A 23180-nucleotide genomic window follows, 5' to 3' on the forward strand; every position below is an offset into this window, starting at 1 on the left:
ATGATGAATTTCCATATATGTTGAAGTGGTGATGGTTAAAAAATTACAAGGTTCTTTTACAACTTCTCTCACTTGTTTTTGTAATTCTAGGAGATGCTGCAAAAGATCGTTTCTACTCTAGCAAGCAAAAATTATGAAATTCACAACTTCATTGACCTGCTGAACCATACAATAAAAAACCTTCAGGTATATATATTAAGGATCATAAGTTGTAGCTGTGAGGGGAGCAACTTCCTAGTTTTGTCAGTCTCAAACTGTTAGGGTGGTGTGTAAGAAGAACCGAGTTTAAAATGTATTTTCTTGTTGGAACCAGATAGAAAACATTTTCTTTTTTGTGTCTGTCTTTTGTTGAAAGGTATGGTGGGTTTGCTTTTCATGTGAAAAGCTATTGTAGGATTTGATTTGTGTGGAAGAGAGAATCTGAATTTTGATGCAACATCTCAAACTTGTGTTACTTGGAAATAGTCTGTCTTTTTTAGACATCTAGTCTGCTTGGTAGACTGAAAAATGAGACCATTCTGATACTTGAGAAAATCTTTGCTCTTTTCAGTAGTTGCAGATTTTTGGGATTCAGTTAAGTTAGACCTAATTTTTGGAGCATCTACAGTAGGCTGATTTTTAGGTTTCTTTAGCCTATCAGTAAGCTGTAAATTTTTTGTTCCATGTTAAAGCTGAGCCAAGTTAAGTGCAGAAATGTAAACCATCCAGCATATCTTTAAGCTGGTTTCTTGAGTGCAGTTGTTAATATTAAATGAGAGCATTTTATGTGAAACTGGATAAGAACATCTAGCAATCCATACGTAATTGTGAGAGGGAGTCAGAGGCCTTCTGGCATAGAACAAAGTTGGCCAAATATGTTGATTCCATGCAAGATTGATTCTCATGGAATTTTCATGGATTTCAGTCTTCAGTGTTCTGATACAAAGTCTGCTTAGGAGATGTCCATCACTTCTAGGGTTTTTTTTCTCTTTTGATAAGGTGAGGAGCAGTGACGAGGTATCTATTGGTCATAGCAAAGCATGTTTGGAGAATGTGATTTCCAGTCTAAAAGACTAGTTAGCATTGTTTCCAATACAAATTGCAACAGTTTCAATTCTCTTCTCAGGTAAACTCTTCTAATGTAATCAGTGAGCTGGATGAAGAATTTGATGGTCTGTATTCTATATTGCATGAGATGAAGGGGAGTATGGCCAGCGCTATTCAGCAAGAAAGTATGCGTAAAATTCAAGCTCTGCAGGTAACTAAACTGTAAATTTTTGCAGCTGAGCAGAAGCAGTTTAATATTTTAAATTTCAACTGAAAGTGAGATTTTGGTAGTGTTGCAAGAAATGCAGTAAGGGTAATATAAATGTTTTCTTTGCTATAAGGATTCATCTGGTCCCTGCTAAGGTACTTCATGGTCTCTAGCATATTTATATTCTCAACATTGTTATGCAGAAAGGAAGTGGTACTACCTGTAGAGCTTACAGGTGGAGAGTGGCTGCATAGGAACAGGACTTAGATATGTTTACTACCTTCAATCTAATGAACAGCTTCTGGAGTAAAATTGGTTTCTTTCTGCAGTTTGGAATATGAGGATTTGAACCTGTAGACATGCCTAATTGCTTTACTCAGGCTTGAACCTAGAGTCAAGAATCCCACCAGGTATCATAAGTACAAAGGCTGGTTTATTATTGACAGAACTGGCCATCTTCTGCTGCTTAACACCAAGCAATTTATGTATGCACACTGGAAGATGTGGGAATTGTTTGGGAACAGGTTACATTGATGCCTGCTACTAAACCAACTTCACCAGCTTGTAGTTGTATAATGTTATGCAGGATAACCTTTCCAATGGGTTTCAGAGAAGCAGAAACAAAAATACAACTTTCTGAAACACACAAAGTCTGTTTTTCCAGTAGTGTGTAGCAAGTGGGCTCTAGCTTTCAGAAAGTCTAGTTGCATGAAGCCAAAGCACAATTAAATATTTTAAGCAGAAGCTGTTTCTCCAACTTTTTTCTTGAAGTGATCCTAGTTGCACCATTCTTCTGCCTAGTTCTTTTTACTTATGCAGAATAAGGATATTGTTTTTTTCCTGAAAAACTTCACCTTCTCATGTCTAGTGAGTTTAAAGAAGTTTTAGGAGTGGTTTCCTGAAACAAATTCCACAGGCTTCCTTGTAAGGCCTATTTTATATTCATACTTAAAGACTCGGTTTAAAACATTCCAGAATTTCTGAGTGCACAACTTAAGTGAGCACTTCAGTGCACTTTTCTGCCTCCAGTTTAATATTTATCCCCATATGTCTGTTCTAAGTCCTTCTGAAGTTTCTCAACAGACCTTTTCTACCTGTGTCCAGGGACGTTTTGAACTTAAAGGCTTAAAGAATAAGTGCTTCTCAGTGAACAGCTTACAGGAGAACTTCAGCTGTGCTACATATCAATTATTCTAACTTGTAGTGAAGAAAACCTAAAGTTAGTCTTGCAAGAAATTATTCTGGAGCTGAAAACTGTTTTAATGGTTACTCATCTGGCAGTTTGACTTGACTGTTGAAATTTTCTGTTAATTCTGCTAATCTAGTTTGATCAAGGTCAGATGTGGTTGAGCCAGGTTTTTCTGAAAGCTTGTCAGTGTGGTAGAGCTGTATGAGGAATTGCTGCCCGATACCTGTGTTGAACAGCGGCACTGCTACTTCATCATGGGAGGATGAAGACAACTGGAATGTTAGATCACTGACACAGTTAAGTGCCCCCCTTGTCCTTCAGCTGAGGCTGTTGTCTAACTACAGGCTCAAAGGACATTATGTTTACTTGATAACAGACCAAGCTTCCTCTGTAACTGAGGCACTGCAAGAGTGCTTCTCCCAACAGTCAGTCTACGAAACTGAACTAACAGGTGAAAAGTGTTGCATCGAATGCATTAATCCAAGCCATTGTCTTTGACTGAACTGAAAATTAACTTTCTATGAGGAAACCGAGGAACTTCAGTGAGGTCTAAACATCCTGTTTAAAGGAATGAACTTCCTTAATTTTTTGTCCTCTTAAAGTGTGTGTGCTGTAGTTAGTCTTCTGTTGTTGACTAGATGTTCTTGTTGAAAATAAGCTGTAACTTAAAATAGTGGGGCTGCGTAATCGTGGAAGGGGGTGAGGATTTAATATTTAGACTGATCCCTCCTAAATAATTCCCTTGAAAGTTAAGGCCCAAATCAGAAATTCTCCTTAAACCCTTGCTTTGGAAATACTTTGCTTTGTTCTGGGGAGGTGTATTTTAATGACACTGAAGTATGTACTTTTAACTCCTGAATGCAGATGCATCTCAGTAAGATGTTAATGGAAGCATCCAGTTACTGTGTCATTTCTGGAAAGGTGTTTGAAAATGCCTCTGGCACTTGCCTCCCTTCTGAGGTGTTTGCCTGGGGTATTTCTGGAGTATCATGGTTTATCTCAGTTTGTCAGTGCTGGATATCTTCCAAAGAGGAGAGCAGCTGTATTAGGTGACAGCTTGTGTTAATGGCATGCTTCAGAAGTTACCTGGAAACTGTGTACAAACTTCTAGCTGTTGGACTGTTTCCATGCTGCTATTTTATCTCTGAACAGTAAATCTGAGCAGCATCTGGCAGCTGGCCCTGGTCAACTCACTGCATTTGTCAAAACTAGTTATACTTCTGAAGTGTTTGAGACTGGTCTGTTCTCGATGCAACTGTTGGTTGCTTTTGAGACAGTGACTGCTTTCAGAGCAAGCTGTCTTTCCGGAAGTGTTTTAAAGAAAAATAGTTACTTGCTGTTGACTGGTTCTGAGATATTACAGTAAGTATCATATGAGTAGAAAAACAGCTGTAGGTTGAATGACAGTGTAAAAGCTGCTGGCAGGTTTACAACATGCATCTTGTTTAACCTGCAGTATGTTTAGGATCCTGTAGTGTATTCAGAACTAATCTTTTTAGGGTTATACTCATAGTATGTAGTAGTGGAAGTTTTGTTTGGACAGTTTTATATACTGCAATGGTAGTTTACTAATGATAGAGTTTTAGATAATCCAGAAAGAAATTTCTCTTCTGCCTTTCTTCCTCTGTTCCTTTTTCTCTACTATCCCCTTTGTTATATAGCAATATTGATTTTCAGGATTGTCTTGTGACAGTTCTGGAGCTGCTTTGGGATAAAATTGTTACCTTTTCCAAGGCTACTGCTACATTAAACAGGATCAGTCCGCTGATGAAGTGCAATTCTGTAAACAGAAATTGTGGTGCACAAAAATGTAAGCATTTTTTTGCTTCTGAAATCCTGATGTTGGGAGAAACAGGCCTTAAAATGAAATCTGGGTTTTAAATCAGACTTCACCACCTATCTGCCGCCTTCCCCATTTGGATTTTTAGGACATGCCATGTATTGCTGTGCACTTCTTAAGCACTGTGAAGTTCTAGTTACACGACAGCAATGTGTCAAAGTTAATAGCCTTGATTAGATAAGGTAATAAGTTGTTACAAATGTATAGCAAAGCCGTGTAGTTCTAATACTGGTAGTTTATAGCCCACTTTTAAAATGTGGATACATCACTTTATTCTTACTTCCTGTTTTTGCTTCAGGATCAGCTTAGCCAATGTAGTAATGCCCTAGAGAGTTCTGAAGAGCTGCTGGAACTTGCTGCGCAGTCGCTGGACATAAAGGACCCTGTGGAATTCTTAAAGGTAGAAAACATTGGACAGATCTGCATAAGGCAGATGTTGATATTTGCCTCAGTGTAAAATATCCTTTGCATTACTATACTGGACCCTGCAAACTTAGGGTAATACTGAGAGTAGTGATAGAGAGGCACATAAAAGTACAGTTAATGCTCTGTTGGGGAGGCAAAGTCAGGCGCTATAGTCTTAAATTTTTATGCAATCTCTAGATGGAGTTTCCTTTTATTTAGAATGAGAGGGCAGGGAAAGGAATGCCTTCTCCTGGACAACTGTCAGTGCTAAGCAAGCTTGCACTGATGCCAGGTGAGTGAACCCAGAAAGTGAGGATGAGAGAAACCTGTATAAAACTGAACTAAGACTTACAAGGTTTGTGATAAGTGACCTGTCAGTTGCCCAGTGCTGTTACATGACACTTGCACACTGTATTCTAGGTGCAGCCGTCAGTGGATAACAAGATGTTTGTTTTGCAGAACTTCATGCAAGCTATGAATCTTTGATTTGCAACCCCGAACTGTGTAGCTGTCCTGAAAGATCTTATGAAACGGAATTCAGGGCAACTCTTGCTTTATTCCCTGAAACCTTCTAATGCGGTTGCATATAGCCTAGGCAAGAGCGTGATCTGGGCCTCACATTGTGATTCCAATAAAAATAACATGTACTTTACCACAACAGACTTGTAAATAAGGCAACATGTATCTTAACTGGAGGAATATTCTTACAGATGAATAAACCAGCATATACGCTGACTCAGTACACTGGGCTTGCTGTAATAATTCTCATATTAAGTGGGGTCAGCCATGCCAAATTCAAGACCCAATTACTTTTGCCTTTTTGCATTGTAACAGGAACAAGGACACAAATTACTCTAAAGGTGCAGGTAGGAAGGCTCTCTGACTGTGTCTGTTACACTTTTTGGCAACATGTTTGCATGCTGTCCTGCTTGTTGAGGGTCAGCTTTGGTTTATTTGCCTTGAAGAGTTACAATTCCTAAACTGAATATTGTTCTTAGCACTTCAGTTTGAGTTGTCCTTTCTGTCTTGGCATAGTGATGTGTAAAAATCGGTAGCTCTTGAGCACAATGCAGAAGGTAGCTTTGAATTCATTGTAAGTTGTTTCTTTTCAGACATCTCTAATGCTTTTTTCAGATCAAATACACTAAGGAAGATTATTTGAGTGTTTGCTGAGGGGAAAATCTCTTAAGTTTTGAGTCTGAAGCTTAATATGCTGAAATCCAATTCAGTGAATTCCCAGTTATCTAGGATTTGAAACTTGTAAATTTGCCTTTGGATATGGCATTTGAAGGTAATATTGCCTTGGTTATTAGCTAGCTAAATCTATTGCTCTGCTAATAGTAATACCAAGTGCTCCTGAAAGGCCAGCTGCAGTCCTGACTTCTTATTGGCACAAATTTTCTATGGATGCTCTACTAAATCAGTTTTTTCTAAACTAGCATAAGACTAAGCTAGGATTATTTTTTTTCTGTGTTAGATTTTTGGTGGCTTCATTCACTGAATTAGTTTACCTGGAAGTCAGAAGAGTGTGAATGCCAGCACATGGGAGGGTTCACTGGTTAGGATGTGATTTGACACTACTGGGCAGCTCATCTGTGATGGGCCAATACCAGTCTCTGTCAGTAGCCTGGACACAAACTGAATTCAAAGGGCATAAGCTGTGGCTGTCTTGCAGAAGGCTGTTTGTTGACTCCTGGCTACTGTGTGTTCCACAAGGAGTAGATGTTATGAAGAATGCTTCTGTTTTTAAGTAGCTCTGTTTTTGTCTACAGCTGTCATGTAGTAAATCAGTCAGTAGTTCTACAATAACTTTGGTTTGAGGTAAAACAAAGCTACCTCTTAAGCAAAGTTATTTCTAAACACTTGGATTTTTTTCTGCTTCCCACTTGGGAATATAAAATTGGTTTTGTAGCGGGGTCAACTGTGATTTATGGTTGGTTGTTTTCCATTGGATGTGCTTTATATTTATTGAAAAATAAATTTGGAAGTCCTTCACTTTTGTTTGACTTCAAACTGGGAAGCTACCTAATGTTTCTTGTCCTGTCTTTGGAAGGGAAGGTAGTTAAGCTGAATGGCAGCTAGATCAAGTAGCAATGTTAACTCCAATCCATGGATTCAACAGACCTAGCTAAGCCAATGCTATTTCAACAGTAACATTTTGTCTTCAGTTTGCAGTTCCTCTTGGTGAAGGGCAGGAATTTTGTCTTTAGAAATGCCAGTTAATGTTTGTCTTTGAAGTATGCCATCACCACTTCTGCATCTGCTTCAGTGGTATCATTTAAATGCTGGGAAAAAACCTATGTTCTATGGTTTTGAATAGTGACATATGCAAAGAGTCCTTTATTATACTGTTCTGACAGTACTTAGTAACTTTCAGAGGAAGAGTTAAAGGAAGTCCTATTTTCTCTTGTTTGTCAGAGTCTTTGGCCTATGATATATAGCTGAACGAGTCGGGTATAGTTACATGCCCCTAATAGGTATTTTGTAATTTCACAGAAAATCCACAGTAGTTAAATTTTACTGATTTGGTTGTGTAGCTCTTAAAATGTGAGGGAGATTAACCAATTAAGAGAAATCTGAAGAGATCAGGAAGTTGAGTAATTTGGAATTGGTTTGTTATGGTTCTTAAGATCAGTTTTTTTCCCCAGGTGACATAATTGCAGTTCTAACCAATACAATTAACATGCTTTATGGGAAAAATTATTTTGATGAAGATGTTAAATTCATTTTGATCTTCAGATCTGAGGAATGCAGTTGAGATTATTCTCAGCCTTCTTGCTTGTTACTGCCATTGATACTTGCATGGAAATATTAACCCTTTTCTCTCTCTTTTCCCGCATGTGCATCAAGGCTGCCAGACAGATCAAAGATAGGTACAGTACAAAGTCTGTTGCTTTTGGTGTCTTTGAATTAATCTTATATTTGGAAATGCCTTTATTTTGGAAGGGTCATAGTCAGCTTAAATGAAATTCATTGACTCATGTTTGTTGTGACATCACAACTTCTGAGAGAGAACAAAAACCGTCTCTGTTTCTCATGCAGTGTTTTACCTTGCTAATTGTAGGTCTTTCATAGCTTAATAAAGAGAAAGATAGTTTTTAATGCAAGGAAGTAAAACTCTGCAGCAGCAGTTACTTTCTGTGAATCTATATAATTAATACAGTATACTATTAACAATTGTAAACTTCTGATTTATTAATACCTGATGTCTGAAATTTAATGTTTTAAGCTGACTGTCCATTTAAATTATGAGAATCTTGTTCTTTGGCTTTTTCAAGTACTTACAGACTTTTGCTAGCTGATTTTCCTTTTGAATGTAAAATGTCTTGTAGGTGTTGAAATATTTCTGGTGACATCACTGACTAATATCAGTGAAATTGCTATTTCTGGTAGCTTTTCTTTGAACTGTGTGTGTCTTCAAACTATTGTTTAGAAAGCAAAACTTCACTGCTTCAAAATAAATGGTAGGGATGTATTTCTTCACTTGGAAGAATAACCACATTCTGAGAGTCTGACCTTCTGGTTCAGATGTCTTACTATGATGTGCGTAATATTTTGAAAGACAGCTTCCAGCATATGTTGCTCTTATGGACCGAATAGGTTGGCTTTCAGTTTAGAGGTTTTCAAGGAGGGTTCTGACTAGCTAAAATCTCTGAAGTTTCATGTAAAATGAATCAGTGCTGAAGAAATTAATCTTTGCTTTTCCAAGGGTAGAGATTTAATGTCCTTAACAAATCAGAGGAATAGTGTCAGTGATAGGAATCTTAATACTTTTTATCTGTAACAAGCATCCTGTTACTGTTCTAGTTCTTGAAATGCTGTGTGATCTAATCCATTTTGAACCAGTTGTGGCTGGTTCTCTGTCTTAAAATCTGTGCCTAAACAGAAGTTAAAAAGCTTCTGAATCTGACTACTCAGTGTTCCCTTACCTCTAATCAAGAGGATTATCCTTTCTTAAGGAAAAATTTACTCTACCAATCTGGCCAAGCAATGAAATCTACTGAGCAGCCCATACTGAATTTCAGAGCGTCAGCTGTCTTGGGAAATCAATTGACCTCTCTCTTACGATGTGCAGTTCAGGGTCTTAATTGTTTTATATCCCAAAATTGTAGTGCTTGTCACTCTTGACAAGTTTGTATCTTTATTACTCCATATTTCCTCCCCGTTCTTCACTCCCTGAATATTTGGGTTTTACCATTCTTTAATGTCTCTGTAGCTAGTGCACAATCTCTTGCATAGTGGTGAAGTACTTCAGAGATCACAGGAAGTGATAAATATTAGATGTTCTAAAGGTGCCACAGATCTGTGGATGTAAATTGGATACAAGTGTTTGCAGTTGACTTCTTTTTGTGGTGTGTATATTACTTTGTTGTGTCTTTTTCTAAAGCAGGAGTTAGGACCTGTGTGCTGTCTGAATCAGTTATTCAAATTCTGCTGTGTGGCCTGATGTCTTCAGAGTTACAGAACTATACAAGAGAATTGTCCTCCTTTTTCTTTGGTGGTGTAGTTGGAGTACAGGAGTATCTTCAGAGTATTCAGAATAAGGACTGAGCTAAGATTTCAGAAATGGAAATGGGAGCTGTGCTTCAGTGTATCTTGTAAGACTGATCTGATACTTGCAGACACCGTGTTGCTCTGAATACGCAACTTAAACATCTCTTCATCCTCTGATAAGAACAGAGGTAGATATGAAATCAGAATATTCAGCTTGTTTGCTGCTTTTTATAAATACCTCCTGAGCAATATTTAACATGTGACAATGCACTTTGGAGGTAATGAGTGGATCTTGTCAAGCAGGAAAGTCTTTCTAAACCTTTAGTTTAGAAAGTTTAGAAAAGTTTAAGCTTTAAATTTCTAAGTATATAAAACATGATCCTGATTCTGCAGTGCTTTAGATTTTTCATGGTTCCTGATTTTGTGTAAAGTGGTATGAGTTTGTGTCTTATCCAAGTTTTTTCACTAGTAAAAGAAGTTTTAATCTCCTCTCTAGTCACTTCTGATATTTCTTTGCCTACTGATACTGAAAAACTGGGAGTTTGTACTATATTTTGAGACAGTCACGTTAACAAAACTTCCTATTTTGGAGTCTATGTTAAATGGTAAACAGCTACCTATTAGAAAAATGTTCTGGTCTTTCATCAGTGTTTTGGCTAACAGTTTGACTTTAATGATACAGATTATCTGATTGCTGTTTTTGAAAATGGCTATAGGACTTTAAAAAATGCACAGTACATCTTGCTAATGCTGCTTTCTTGAATTTAGAGTCACAACGGCTTCAGCATTCTGCATCTCTCTGAAACCGAAGGTCAATGATAATATGACTCATATGATGGTGGACTTCACTCTGGAAAGGCACATACTCCAGTCCGTAAAGTTTTTGCCAGGTAAAAACTGTATGTGGTAATTTGTTAATACATTAATAACTTACTATATTTAAAACAAAAACACACTTCTTGCACCCTAATGAACAAATTTTTCAGAGTACCTAAACTCTTTATTCTTACTCATTGGATGTTAAGCTGAATACCTTGAGGGTAAAAGTTTTTTAGTTTTATTATGTTAATTTCAGTATAATATAGCATTTATGAAAATAACATTCATCTCAGAAGTAAGAATGAGTCTTCTAGACTGTCTTTACTTTGAGTTGCTGCGCACACAAGCAAAGCAAAACAAGGAATTTATTTGCTACTTCCCATGGGCAGGGAGGTGTTTGGCCATCTCCAGGAGAACAGGGCTCCATCATGTCTAACAGTTACTTAGGAAGACAAATGCTATAATGCTGAATGTTCCCTCTCCTTTTCTCTTCCCCCAGTTTATATACTCAGCTTGATGCCATGTGATACGGAATACCTCTTCAGCTAGTTTGGGTTAGCTGTCCCCTCTCTATGTCCCATGCCCCTCCAGCCCTCTCGCTGGCAGGGCCTGAGAAACTGAGAAGTCCTGTCTTAGATCACCCAGCGACAACCAAACCCATCAGTGTGCTGTCAGCGTTGCTCTCACACCAAATCCAAAACACAGCGCTGCACCAGCTACTAAGAAGAAAATTAACTCTGTCCCAGCTGAAACCAGGACAAGTTGTCAGTTCCTCTATACTTCCTGAAGTTATCTTAACTTTGTCAAGACGGTAGCTACTAGCTTGATGCTTAGGGACACTTTGAAGTCTTAAGTCATCTGCAGTAGTGTTATGCATGGAACTGTAAGCTGGTATGTTGCTTACAAGGGTGGTGGTATGGTCTGAAATGCAAGAGAGGGATAATCTAAAAGGGCAGTGGTATTACTATAATACAAAATGTGTATTGATGCATCGGTTTGAAAGTAAACTTAGATGCCGTATACCACTATGTATCTTTCACGTCTCTTTATTCATACTGCTTTATTTGCCCTTGACTGACACAAAGAATATATTGATAATAATACTGCTGGCAGGGATGTTAATTGTTTCATCTCTAGATCACTAATTCAAATCTGTTAAGGGCTTGGCAGCATCAGTTTATTTTTCTGCCAGTTTATCTTGTATGCTGCAGATACAGTATGTGATAGCAGGTGTAGTAAATTGCCAGTATTATTCCTTGTGGTAGCTAGCAGTGTCCAGGCAGAAATTCACCACTGTGGGTGGCAATCATTGCTCTGTATTTCATAGATAAGGGAGCGAGGCAGGTAAAGTGATCACAGTGGAGAACAGGAATGGGAGCGTAAAGATGTAGGAGCAAGCATGGAGCAAGCATGAACAAAGCCTTGTACCTAGATGAAGATACTTAGTATGACTTTTATTACGTGTGCATTTTCCTTATCAAGTATATAGGAATTTAAATTGTTTGGGCCTTTGATTTGTAAACAGGAATACTAACTGTCTGGACATTAATCTGGCTTTCTTTTGCTGTGGTGCCAAACTAATCAAATTACTCTGACATGAAATACTGATAGCTCAAACTGTTGCAGGCAAAATTGCACTGGGCACTGATAGACCTTCATACGTCAGGAAACACTGATGTCTTGCTGTGGGAAGTTGAAAATGGGTTTGGTGTCATGGTAATGCAGTCATTTGAACACTGCTTGCCGGAATTATGCTGAAGACTTGGTCCCTCCAAACACAGGGAATAGTCTTTACCTGGTATGTTATACCATGTCAAGAAAAACTGGAGTAGGTAGCTAATCTTACAGGTATATGTTCTGAAATACTTGGCCTCATCTTAATTTTTCTGTTGCCAAAGAAGTGATCTTACTGATCCTATTCTCAAATTATAGTTGGATGACTTTGAAATTTGATGGCAAATGTACACGATTAACACTTGAGAACGTGGTTTAAACCTGGCAACCAAGCACCACACAGCCCCTTGTTCACTCCCCTGCTGTGTAGCAGGATGGGGAAGAGAGTCAGAAGGCTAAAAGTGAGAAAACTTGTGAGCTGAGATAGAGTTTAATAGGTAAAGCAAAAGCTGTGTGAGTGAATTAATTTGCTGCTTCCCAGTAGCAGGCAAATGTTTAGCCATCTCCAGGAAAGCAGGGCTTCATCATCTGTAACAGTTACTTGGGAAGACAAAATGCCAAACATCTTTCCCTTCTTCTTTCTCCAGCTTTTATTGTTAAACATGACACCATATGGTATAGAATATCCCTTTGGTCAGTTGGGGTCAGCTGTCCTGGCAGTGTCCCCTCCCAGCTTCTTGTGCACCCCCAGCCTACTCACAACGGTGGTATGAGAAGCAGAAAAGGGCTAGATGCCTCTTAGCAATAACTAAACCCCCTGTGTTATCAAAACTGTTTTCATCATCAATCCAAAGCACAGCACCATAAAAGCCTGTATGAAGAAATATAACTCTGTCCCAGCCAAAACCAGTATAGACCTGAATGCTTTTGCTTCCAATCTCTTCTGTGCTGCTTATTTGTTCTCAAGCATTTTAGACTTACACTACCAGTTTCAGTGTGATTCCTGCTTAGCTTAAACTGCGGGGATGTGAGGGGTGAAAGGGAGTGTTTCAGTAGTGTTATATGCAAATGCTGGAACAGCTCATACATGAAGGGAAGGTGTAAAGCGGTATGCATGAAGCAAACTAGGCCTTCTGTTTCTGCGGGACCTGCTAGAGCGAGGAGGTGTTTTGCATCTAGATGGTAGAATGACACATCTCGAAATGACTCAACCATAATTAATGTGATGCAGATTGTCATCAGTCATTGTGGAGGGGCATCAAAGCTAACAATCTGTTAAAAAGTTTCAACAGCAGTGAGGCAATCTATATGTAATTAGAACTTGGTCACAGGGGCATTACACAGTTAAGGGTTTGAGTGTTATGAAAAGGGATGATTTTTGACAATCTGCAGGTCTACCAGTAGGATGCATTGGTATTATACTTTTGATGTTCCCGCATGATTGACTTGCGAGCCACTTTTATGTCTACTTCAAGCTTTTGTGAGAGAGAAACATTCACGTACAAGGAAAAAACTTTTGCAGATCATTCCTCCAAAACCTGCAAACAATAAAGCATCTTTTTCACATCCTCCAGCAAAACTCTGCTTTGAAAGTAATTTGGATGCTACAAAGAATATGTAGATGCCTGCCTTGGAAAAACATTTTCCAGTGACTTAAGTGCTCTTTGATTTCATGGAAGTAGACTTCTATTTCTATAAACATTTTATTTCCGTCTTTTCTCTAGTGAATCTTAGGAATTCTTGCCACTTGTTTCAAGACAGGATGAAAAGGAAAGAAGGCTAGTGAACTGCTGCTGACTGGCTAGTGGAAACTATCATGCTGTTAGTTGTCTGTAATAGTGAATGTAAACTGAAGTGATACTGTTGAGGGCTGCAGGCACTTACCTTTCAAAGACTCGGAAATAAAAGTTTACTTCTTAATGTCCTTTGTTTAGTGTTTTAGAACTAGTTTAGAACTCTAAATGTAGGTTCATAATTGTAAGTCCACTCCACTCTAGCATGTCCTTTGTACTGCTTCCAGAAGGGGATCGCCCAACTTAGTGGCAAAACAGTCATCTGGAAAACATGATGGAAATGTTTGCTCTAGAGCTAATGCATATTTCTTGTTTTGTGAAATGTTATTCTATCATGCTTTGCTAATGGAATAGATCCTCTAAAAGGAATGAGTGTTACTCAGTTGCCAAGGGCAACTTCTGAACTCTGTAAATCCAAGGAGAACAAATTAATATTCAGTCCATTCTCTTCTTCGTACTGATCTGTGTATTTGTCTTCTGCAGTACCCAAAGCTCCAGAGATAGATCTAGCAGCATGTTTGGTTGCTGATAACTGCATAACAGTGTCATGGAGAATGCCTGAAGAGGACAGCAGAATTGATCATTTTTTACTGGAGTATAGGAAAACCAACTGCAGTGGGTTTCCTCGAGCAAAAGATGGACAGCGTTGGGAAGCGATAAACTACATTAAAGCTACTGAATATACATTATCGGGTAAATGTGTCTTATACTTCAAAACCAAGAATAGTGGTATAATTCTTTATGCTTGGAAATTTTGCAAAAGACCTGTTTTCCTGTATGTAATGAAGCTTCCATTGTTTCACATTAGTCTTGAGTGCTTTGTACAATTATGGCTCTGCATTTTGTTTTGGCTGAGGTTTTGTAAAAAATGTGTCAAATGAAGTTCATACTGATACTTGTTTTTTGCAGATTGAGATAAATGGAAGACAGCTACAGTCTTGTAATAATTGTCAATAATGAATATCTATCAAGTTTATAAATATTCACTTTTTAGGTCTGAAATTTGATACAAAATACATGAATTTTAGAGTACAAGCTTGCAACAAAGCTGTGGCAGGGGAATACTCTGATCCTGTGACTCTGGAAACCAAAGGTAAAATTTCAAAGACTCTAACCTTAGATGTAGTGAAACCCCTGCGCTTACTGTTCTGCTTTCATACATGAACTTGTATGTTAAGTCTGCTTCTGCATGAGCACTGCTGACACATGTCCTAAGTAAAAAGGAAAACAAGTATTTCTGTATAGGATTACAAAACTCATTGACATAAACCTGGTCTTTTAGTATTCCCTACCTCATTTTTAGTGCTTGATGTGACTTTCTGCAACAGTTTGAGATGGGTTGTTTTGAACTGTGGATTAATAGTACTATGTGAAGCTACATCATATGAACATTCAGCAAGAGAAGATGAATGTTGTGGCTGAGCATCAGTAGGACTCTTGGGGCATCTAAACAGTTGGTGTAGTTGGCTGGTTATTGGTACTTAATATGTGACAGGTGATAGCTTTCTGTAAATAAAAGTTGCTGAAAAGAACTTCCTGACCTTGTAGCTGTATATACTAATCACTGTCAATATTAAAAAAAACCAACTAGGCAGCTCTAGATTGCTAGAGTTAAGGCACTGCGTTAGAAATCAGTTTTTCTGAGGATGGTGGCTTCCTAACATTGTTTTGTAAATTAACTGGAAAAACATTTCTTGGAAATTGTTTTGTGACAGAACACAAAATGGGATCTTAACTATTATGGTGGAGAATAATGATCCTGAGGCTTTAGTTATAGCCAAGTCTGTAGTGTAAAGGGCAAGATGGCTGATATGAACTGGATAATTAAAATATAAATTCTGTTACTTGTGAATTCTGTTGCTTCATAATAACAAAGCTATATGCAATTTGAATGAGCTGATGGGCATTCAGGTAACTTTTCTAAAATTATTTTAATACTCTTAAGCAACATTCATTGTCAGATACATAGTATCCATTTAACAGCCACTTACATTCCTTATTCCAGTACCAGAAAAATAATCCTGATTTTGATTTTTTGGGTAGTTGTGAGGTTTCCCATATTATTTTTGTTACTTCTATGTGAACATTTAGTGCGCTTTAATAACAAGCCCACAGAAGCTCAGTATTTTCATCCATGTGCTTACCTTACTGGTTTTTAGACTTGAGTTCTGCTGAGCTCTAAGCTCTTAAAATCTCAAGTATACTTTCTTTCAGATTTGGACTATGATATCTGATGGTGTTAGGACATTTAAGGTATAGTCAGTAGATAAACTTCTTAGTGAACTTGGCATGTTGTATTAATTTTGTTTTCTTGGATGAAAGACTTGGCTGCAACAAATACCAAGTCTCTTCTAGTTGCATGCATCTACCGTTCCTGTATCTGCAGCTGACTTTGTAGTTCAACTCTGCCTCTATGTGCTACCCTGTCAGTTTAGTATTTTCCAAGTCAGCAGTCCTTACGAATCATGAACACCTTGTTGGCAACTTAGTGCTGTGAAGTGTGAAAAATAAACATATCTTTTTAAAATCGTCCATGATTTTAAGAATCTAGGGAGTAAGCTATAACTAGCAGAAAGTGCTAGCTGAATTTCATTGCTGATATTGCAGCATTATAGAGATGAAGAAATTTACTTTGATGTAATCTATGCACTGAAGGTAATAGTTGGCTTTATGTAAAGGGCTCCTTACCCTGATTACAAGCATTAGACTAAAAAGCTGATGTTTCTGTTAAGTCAAACAGTGCTCTGCTACAATTTTACTTCTGCTTCTATAATTTTCTATGAATAGCCACTGTTGGGATAGAGCATTATACCATTTCACTGTTTTGCATTTTGTCTTGGCCAGCGTTTGTGTTCGGTTTGGACAGTACTTCATGTCACCTGAACTTGAAAGTTGGAGATACCTATGTTGAATGGGTTACTACTGGAGGCAAAGGCCAAGAAAAAATAAAAGGGAAGGAAAATAAAAGCACGTAAGAACTGTTTTTTTAAATGCTTAAGTTGTCTGACATGTCTCATCTGGCAATTAAGGGATGAGGGTAGGGGGACAATTAAAGCATTGAGGACAGTGGGACACCAAAGGAATTTTCATTCATAAATGTTGTTCTGGAAGAAATTTTGTTTTTATTTTATTTTCCTTCCCCTGTCACACAGATGTGGAGGTTGTTTATGGAAGCTATTAGAAAAGTTTTAATCATTAAATAGGATTCAATTAATTTAAAATAATTTGTTAGTTGAGTACTTTGAATGATACACTAACTTGTAGGTGTAGTGGGTTGACCTTGGCTGGCCACCTGGTGTCCACCAAGCTGCTCTGTCTCGACTTGACAGTGGGAGAAAGAATGACAAAAGGTTTGCGCATTGAGATAAAGATGAGGAGATCACTCTGTAGTTACTATCACAGGCCAAACAGACTTGATTTGGGGAAATCTGAATTTATTGCCAATCAAAATTCAGAGTATGATCATGAGAAATAAGAACAAATCTTAAAATACACTCTCTGCACTGCTCCCTTCTTCCAGGATCCACTTCAGTCCCAACTTCTCTACCTCCTCCCCTCAAGCAGTGGACAGGGTTGGGGGATGAGGATTTCAGTGAATACATGTGTTGTCTCTGCTGATTCTTCTTCCTCATGCTCTTTGCCTGCTCCACTGTGGAGTCCCACCCAAGGGAGACAGTCCTTCACTAACTGCTCTGATGTGGGCCTCTCCCACAGACTACAGTCCTTCATAAGCTGTTCCAGCCTGTGTCCTTTTCATAGTGTGTAGTCCTTTAGGAACAGTCTGCTCTAGTTTGGGTCCCACACAGGGCCGCAGATCCTGCCAGCAAACCTGCTCCAGTGTGGGCTCTTCGTGGGCTGCACCTTCCTTCAGGGCACATCCACCTGCTTTGGTGTGGGGTCCTCCATGGACTGCAGGGTGGCTGTATCCTCATTCCTCTCTTCTATATGCTCTTTTGCGGCAGCTTTTACCCTTTAAATAAGTTGTCACAGAGGCACTACCGCTATCACTGACTGGTTCAGTTTTGTTTGGTGATGGGTCTGTCTTGGAGCCAGCTGTCACTGTCTCCTTCTCACACAGGGTGGCTTCTGGCATCTTCTCACAGAAGTCACCATTGCAGCCCTGCTGCTACCAAAACCTTGCCATGTAAACTCAATACAGTAGGTGAGGTAAATGTCAGCAGACAACTGATGTAATTCTGTTTAGTAGTGTCCCAGGTTAGTACTGGTGAATAGACAGCTTTTCTGCTATAAAAAAATATGGAAAGTTACCTGCTTTGTCCTTTTGGAAAAGCTAAGGTTAGATAAATTCAGCCACCACCTATAGTACCAATTTTATCTTATAACACTCACTGGTGAGGAAAAGTTACCAGTAAAACAAACCACGTAGCAAAAAATAATGGAACATAACTCGTAAAAGAAGTAGCAGCCCTGAACACATTTGCTAGCCATTTTCCTCTAAGAGAAGTACTTAAGTAACTTAGCAGAATCCTTGGTAGATTGTTGAGTGTTAGGCCATTTAAATTTGTGCTGTTCAGAATCACTGAGTAAATATGCTTGGAAGAACGTCACTGTATCAGTCTATTCTGACTGGGCCTTGAATATATCCAAGGATGAAGAATGTGTTAACTTGCAGGGCCTCTGTTCCTGTCCACCCGCACAGGAGGGGAGGAATATCCTGATACCCAACTAGAATTTCCTGTGGTGCAATGAGTACCGGGTGCCTCTCGGCTACTTATGTGTACCCCTCTGCGAAAAGCCTGACTTGATCTTCTCTGTACTGCCCTGTTGCACTGTTAAAGACAGCAGTTGGCTCTTGTCTTCCTGAGGCTGTGCAAACCCAATTGCCTTCCTGTACCCCACTCCCTTAATTGAGTTGTTGGCCCTCCACTGGACTTGCCTCTGGTATGTCAGAGTATAGTCCTGAGGAGCCCAGGCTGGGACACAGGGCTTCAGGGTCAGTCTGACAAGTGCCAAATCAAGAGGAATGGTTACTTGCTTTGGCCTCCTGGTTGCTGTCTTGCTGCTACAGCCCAGGATGGGGTTGGTCACCTCTGCTGTGAAGGCACAGTGCAGTGCATTGTCCACCTGTTGTTGGCTCCTGTTGTCCACCAACACTCACGGCTGCTTTTCTGCAGAATTGCTCTTCCCTCAGTTGTCCCCCAGCCTGTCCTATCGTGTGGGGTTCCCTCATCTGGAGAACGCTATCCATAACTGTGACCCGGGTGCTCATCTGGTTCTGTGTACAGCTTATGGCCAACTACCCAGTCTGTATCTTACCTCTTGAGGTTTGGGGGTACTGGGTTAAAAGCCTTGCTAATGTCAAGGTGTGAACAGTGTTCAGTGCTCTTGCCTTGTCTGCAGAACTGGTTACTTCTTCCTCAAAGACAATTAATTCACTTTCAACGTGCACATTTTGGTATAAAGAGCACTGCTTGAGATAATTTATGAACAAATACCTTCCATATAGGCATATACTGCCAGAAGCATGGTAGAGTAAGTTTTAATGGCAGTTTAAAAATTGGGATAACTTACTGTAGTAATAGAAGGGTTGTTTAATGACTACTTATTTCTGTCAACAGTGGCCAGAAGGTGATAATATACCTCTTATTCCTGGGATCTAGCACCTAGTTTTGTTGGGAGTTTATGCTGCTTTCCTTTGCTTGATGTACTGAGAAATAAATCTAATAGCCTTTATGAGTAACAGTGCACATGTGCTTTTAAAAAATATTTTGAAGGTTAACCTGGATTCACAGAAGTTGTGTATGTATTTTCCAGTGACTAGAAAAGAGTCTTCCTGGAAGGATGTGTCCTAACGAGAGACCTGATTTACAATGGTTGGAAGAACATTAAAACATTCTAGTGTTGATAGAAAGATCTCTGTTATTTACAGACATATTTATGCTTACTTAGCCTTCTGGCACATGATGGTGCGCTAAATTTTTCTACAAATATAGTAAAGAGTACCTTTCAGAGAAATTTAAAATTTTTCTAGTTCTTATTTTTTTCAATGTGAAAACCTTTTCGCCTCTGAACTTGTGCTGTAAGCTAGACATTAGATGAAAACAAATCGTTGTTTTTACACTTTCAAAGAGAATGAAGTTAGCCTGAGGGCATGTGTAAAAAGCTTCATGGCAATTCTACTTGCAGAACCAATCGTCCAAATGAAAGCATCTCTCTTTTTGATACATAAAGGCAGCTAAAATATTCTGCTATTCTTTGTGCAGTTGTGTTAGTGTAAATTTTTTCATGATTTTTCTAACAAAACTCCTGTTTGAGAAATTACTTCTCCCATTTTGCGCTCTTGCTCTTTGTCACTGATTTAGAAGTTGTGGGACCAAAACAAATGCCCAGGTTCCTAACTTCTTGTAGGTTTTATTCTTCTGTATTCATCTATCAGATGGATATGTATTTGGTTTGAGATTAGCAGTAAAGAAAAGTTTTTGTAGGCAAAAACAAGCTCTTGAAGCTGTGCAGTGTTGCTAGTTCTACTACAGAAAACATTAATTTCTGCTAAACTAAGTTTTAAAAATCTCTTGGAGATAACCGCTGACTCTGGGAGTCTTACACCTTGGTCTCCTTTTGTAGTTGTAAGAACTGGTGAAACTCTTTACTGGCCTTTGCTTTAGTAGAACATGGTCACATGTTCAGCTTAGCATCTCAGGCTAATCTTTTCTAGCAGGAGATTTAAATGAGCTTGCATTCTTTCTTGCAGACAGGGCTTTTGTTCCCTTTTGAGTATCTGTGCAATGGTGTCTGTATTAGAGGGAAGATTTGAAGCTAGCTCCATAGTTGGTGGGAAAAGTTGCCTTATTGTTTTAAAAAGGAAATGTGCAGCTTTCAGGGGTTGGAAAGAATATGATGAAAATGAAATGCTAAATGATCTGTAAAATATTTGTTAAACTAGAAAAAAACCTCTGGATAACTTCTGATATCCATCCATGGATAACTTCTGATATCCCTCCTCAACCATTCCAAAACAGAATACATACTGCTTGGAATATGTTGTGTTTGCTGAAATGGACAAGAAAACTGAGACTAACTTAAGTGCTGTAGGCAACAATCCTAACCATAAGACCAGAATATCTGTCACTGAATATTGGAAAAACTGCATCAGTTATATACTAACTAATAAAGAACATGCTGTGTTGGAAAATGGGCACCAAACTGACTTTCTCTATAAATTTTTCTGACTTTCCGTATTGGAAGGGAGATTTAAGTACTTGGAGGAAAAAAAAAAACCCAAAACCAACGACTATTTTTTAAACTTATGCCAAATACCTAATGTCATTGAACTGTTAAAGGCTGTTAGATTTTGAATAGACAAAGGACATGCAACAGCCATTTACAGAAGACTTGAATAAAATAAATGATATTGAGGACCTTTTAATGTCTTCCTAACTTTGAGAAAATAGTAGCAAAGCACCTGCATCTATCTTATGGTGGTGCTCTAAATGGCCGTATTGCTTTTTGCATAACTCATTTATACTGAGTTGAGCAGTAATAGTAAAATAGTAAATAGAAAAAATTGAGCAGCTTTTGTTGGAAGTGTGAGTGAATGATCTTTGCACTTGAAGCAGGATGGAATCTGCCGAGAGTGATGATTCCCCCTGAAATTATGCTTTAATTCTTGGCTATGCTTTTCTCTTTTTCCATGCTATCACTTGCTACCTTTTTCTTTGGTAAGTAAACTAGAGCTTCCTTCATGTTAACAAGATTCAAAAGCATATGATGTGATGCACCTGCATAATATGTTTGCACCCTTCATGTAACTCTTGCAAGCAATTTAGAAGTTTAGCTGTTTTCTGATCAGTACTGGCAAATTTATATGATAAGTGGTGATGCTAAAGTAGACAGCCTTTTCATCAGTGATTTCTTTTAGACTTCTGTAACTGGAATAAATCAAACTTAGTCATGAAGGTGAACCAGAGATTCTATTATACTTATGTATGAGAGCTTAATATCCCACTCATCTTTTGATTCCCCTGTGACTTTATTTTAATGAAGGTATGAGGCAAAAGGGCCATTTTCTAACCCTTTATGAAATGGTATTAGAGAACAATTACAGAAAACTTGAATTTAGTGTTGAATGAATCTGAAAGGAAACAAGCTAAACTTCACTATATTAGTGGGCATTTAAGTGGCAGTTAGCTTTACCAAATTGTAGCTGAGGGAAAGGTTGGAGAGAGAACTTGTGTGTGTGATAACTCTTCTAAGGTTAATGTATGATATACTACAGAGGATGAAGATTTGGCAATGACTTCATGTATGTATTTCAGAGACTTATATACTTAAAATTTTTTTCCAATTAAATTAAACTCTAAACTGCATAGGTATTTTTGAAAAGTTAAAATTCTTTGCTACCGATCACCTTTAAAGTAACAACCAGACATGATTCCTGGCTACTGAGTTTTAATATTCATTGCAATTTGCAAATAGCTTTCATTTTATGTAAAGCTTAGATTGCTAGGAATACTTTTTGGGGGCACAACTACAGTAAAATGTTTGAAAACCTCATGAGGTTAACGTTATTCTTTTATGTAACTTATTAGAATATTCTCTAGGGCAAAGTGTGGTTTTGTTTATTTTGCTATTGTGTCCTGAGAATGCTTTTGAAAAGAATGATTAGAAAATCTAAGTCTTTCTTTATTGGGATTAGGCTTTTAAATGTTATAATGACTCTTGAGGAGTTGCTGTGTGCTTCTTAGCAGAATGTGTTCTGACACAATTTTCTGTAGTCTTTGATAGACTTAATCACAATCTCCATCCTTCAGTATACTTTTGGTGTTTGATTTGTTGGTGGCTTTTTTTTCTTTTTAGGAGAGTGATGCAGTAAACCCTGGAAGTCTCACTTTATCTTTTTTTAAATATCAATTTTTTTTAGAGTTGACTCTCTTGGGTTTTATATAATCTTCAGTGTGTATTTTCTAATACAGTTATCACAGTTTTACTCCTTTCATTCTTCATAGAGTTAGACGTTTTTCTGGCATTTCAGTCATTGCTTATACAAGCCATACATGTGCTGAAAAACCTACATTTAATACAACTGATGTTATTTTCCCATTCGCTGATACTAATAGTGAAAACTAGGCATTTTGGCATTGAGCATCAACAGTATATTCATACTTAACAGATCAGCTACAACAATCAGATAAGACTCACTAGAAATCTTATGGGGAAAACCAGAAACATGAATTCTCTAAGGTTCTGCATAGTACAGGCGAAACAATGTTTTATACAGGCATTCATTCAAATGCATCTGCAACACATCTGCTTTTTTGTCCTGTTTCCTTTCTCAAGTGCCTCTGAAATTGTTTGTTACAATGCCATGTATCTTTCCTTGCTGTCTGCTCTTGCAGTTCTTGTGCATGCATGCTGATAGAGGTGTTAAGTGGCTGAACTAATGTGTCATTTCAATAGCTTATGTAGTATGTTTATTGCTCCCTGATTGACTTGGGAAAAGTTGTCTGTGTGTGCATTTCTGTAATTGCATCCAAATCTTGAACGGTTAATTTCTTCTTAGAAGTGGCCCACAGTCTCCAAAGAGGATATCTTTTAGCAGATCCTTGGTGAGGAGGAGCAGCAGAGATCGTTTTGCTGGTGAATCATACACGGTGTTAGGTAAGGTGAACTTTTAAATTTTGTTAGAGGTGTAATGCTGTGGGAGAACAGATTAGGTAGGAATTAGAGGGAAAATCTGTGATTGTTCAAGGCTGTGTACTTGATGCTGTCTTGCGTAGAAGGAGTTTTTTCTATATAACACCACAATTTCATGATACAGTATGTGTCTTCAAG

General features: G+C 38.2%; 1 protein-coding gene across 4 annotated transcripts in view; it reads left to right on the forward strand.

Moving 5' to 3' along the window:
- FSD1L (fibronectin type III and SPRY domain containing 1 like) overlaps positions 1 to 23180 on the forward strand; it is a 34873-nt gene that overhangs the window by 4675 nt on the left and 7018 nt on the right. For 3 of the 4 annotated variants that reach the window (XM_055791632.1, XM_055791635.1, XM_055791634.1), the window contains 9 exons: positions 91 to 186; positions 1106 to 1237; positions 4562 to 4663; positions 7519 to 7541; positions 9931 to 10052; positions 13872 to 14081; positions 14383 to 14481; positions 16233 to 16359; positions 22909 to 23006. In XM_055791632.1, coding sequence (XP_055647607.1) covers positions 91 to 186; positions 1106 to 1237; positions 4562 to 4663; positions 7519 to 7541; positions 9931 to 10052; positions 13872 to 14081; positions 14383 to 14481; positions 16233 to 16359; positions 22909 to 23006 — 1009 coding nt within the window. The remainder of the gene's footprint in view (positions 1 to 90; positions 187 to 1105; positions 1238 to 4561; positions 4664 to 7518; positions 7542 to 9930; positions 10053 to 13871; positions 14082 to 14382; positions 14482 to 16232; positions 16360 to 22908; positions 23007 to 23180) is intronic. The other variant, XM_055791633.1, reaches the window with a different exon arrangement.

This window comes from Falco peregrinus, chromosome Z (assembly GCF_023634155.1).
Source record: "Falco peregrinus isolate bFalPer1 chromosome Z, bFalPer1.pri, whole genome shotgun sequence".
NCBI classification, from domain to species: domain Eukaryota; kingdom Metazoa; phylum Chordata; class Aves; order Falconiformes; family Falconidae; genus Falco; species Falco peregrinus.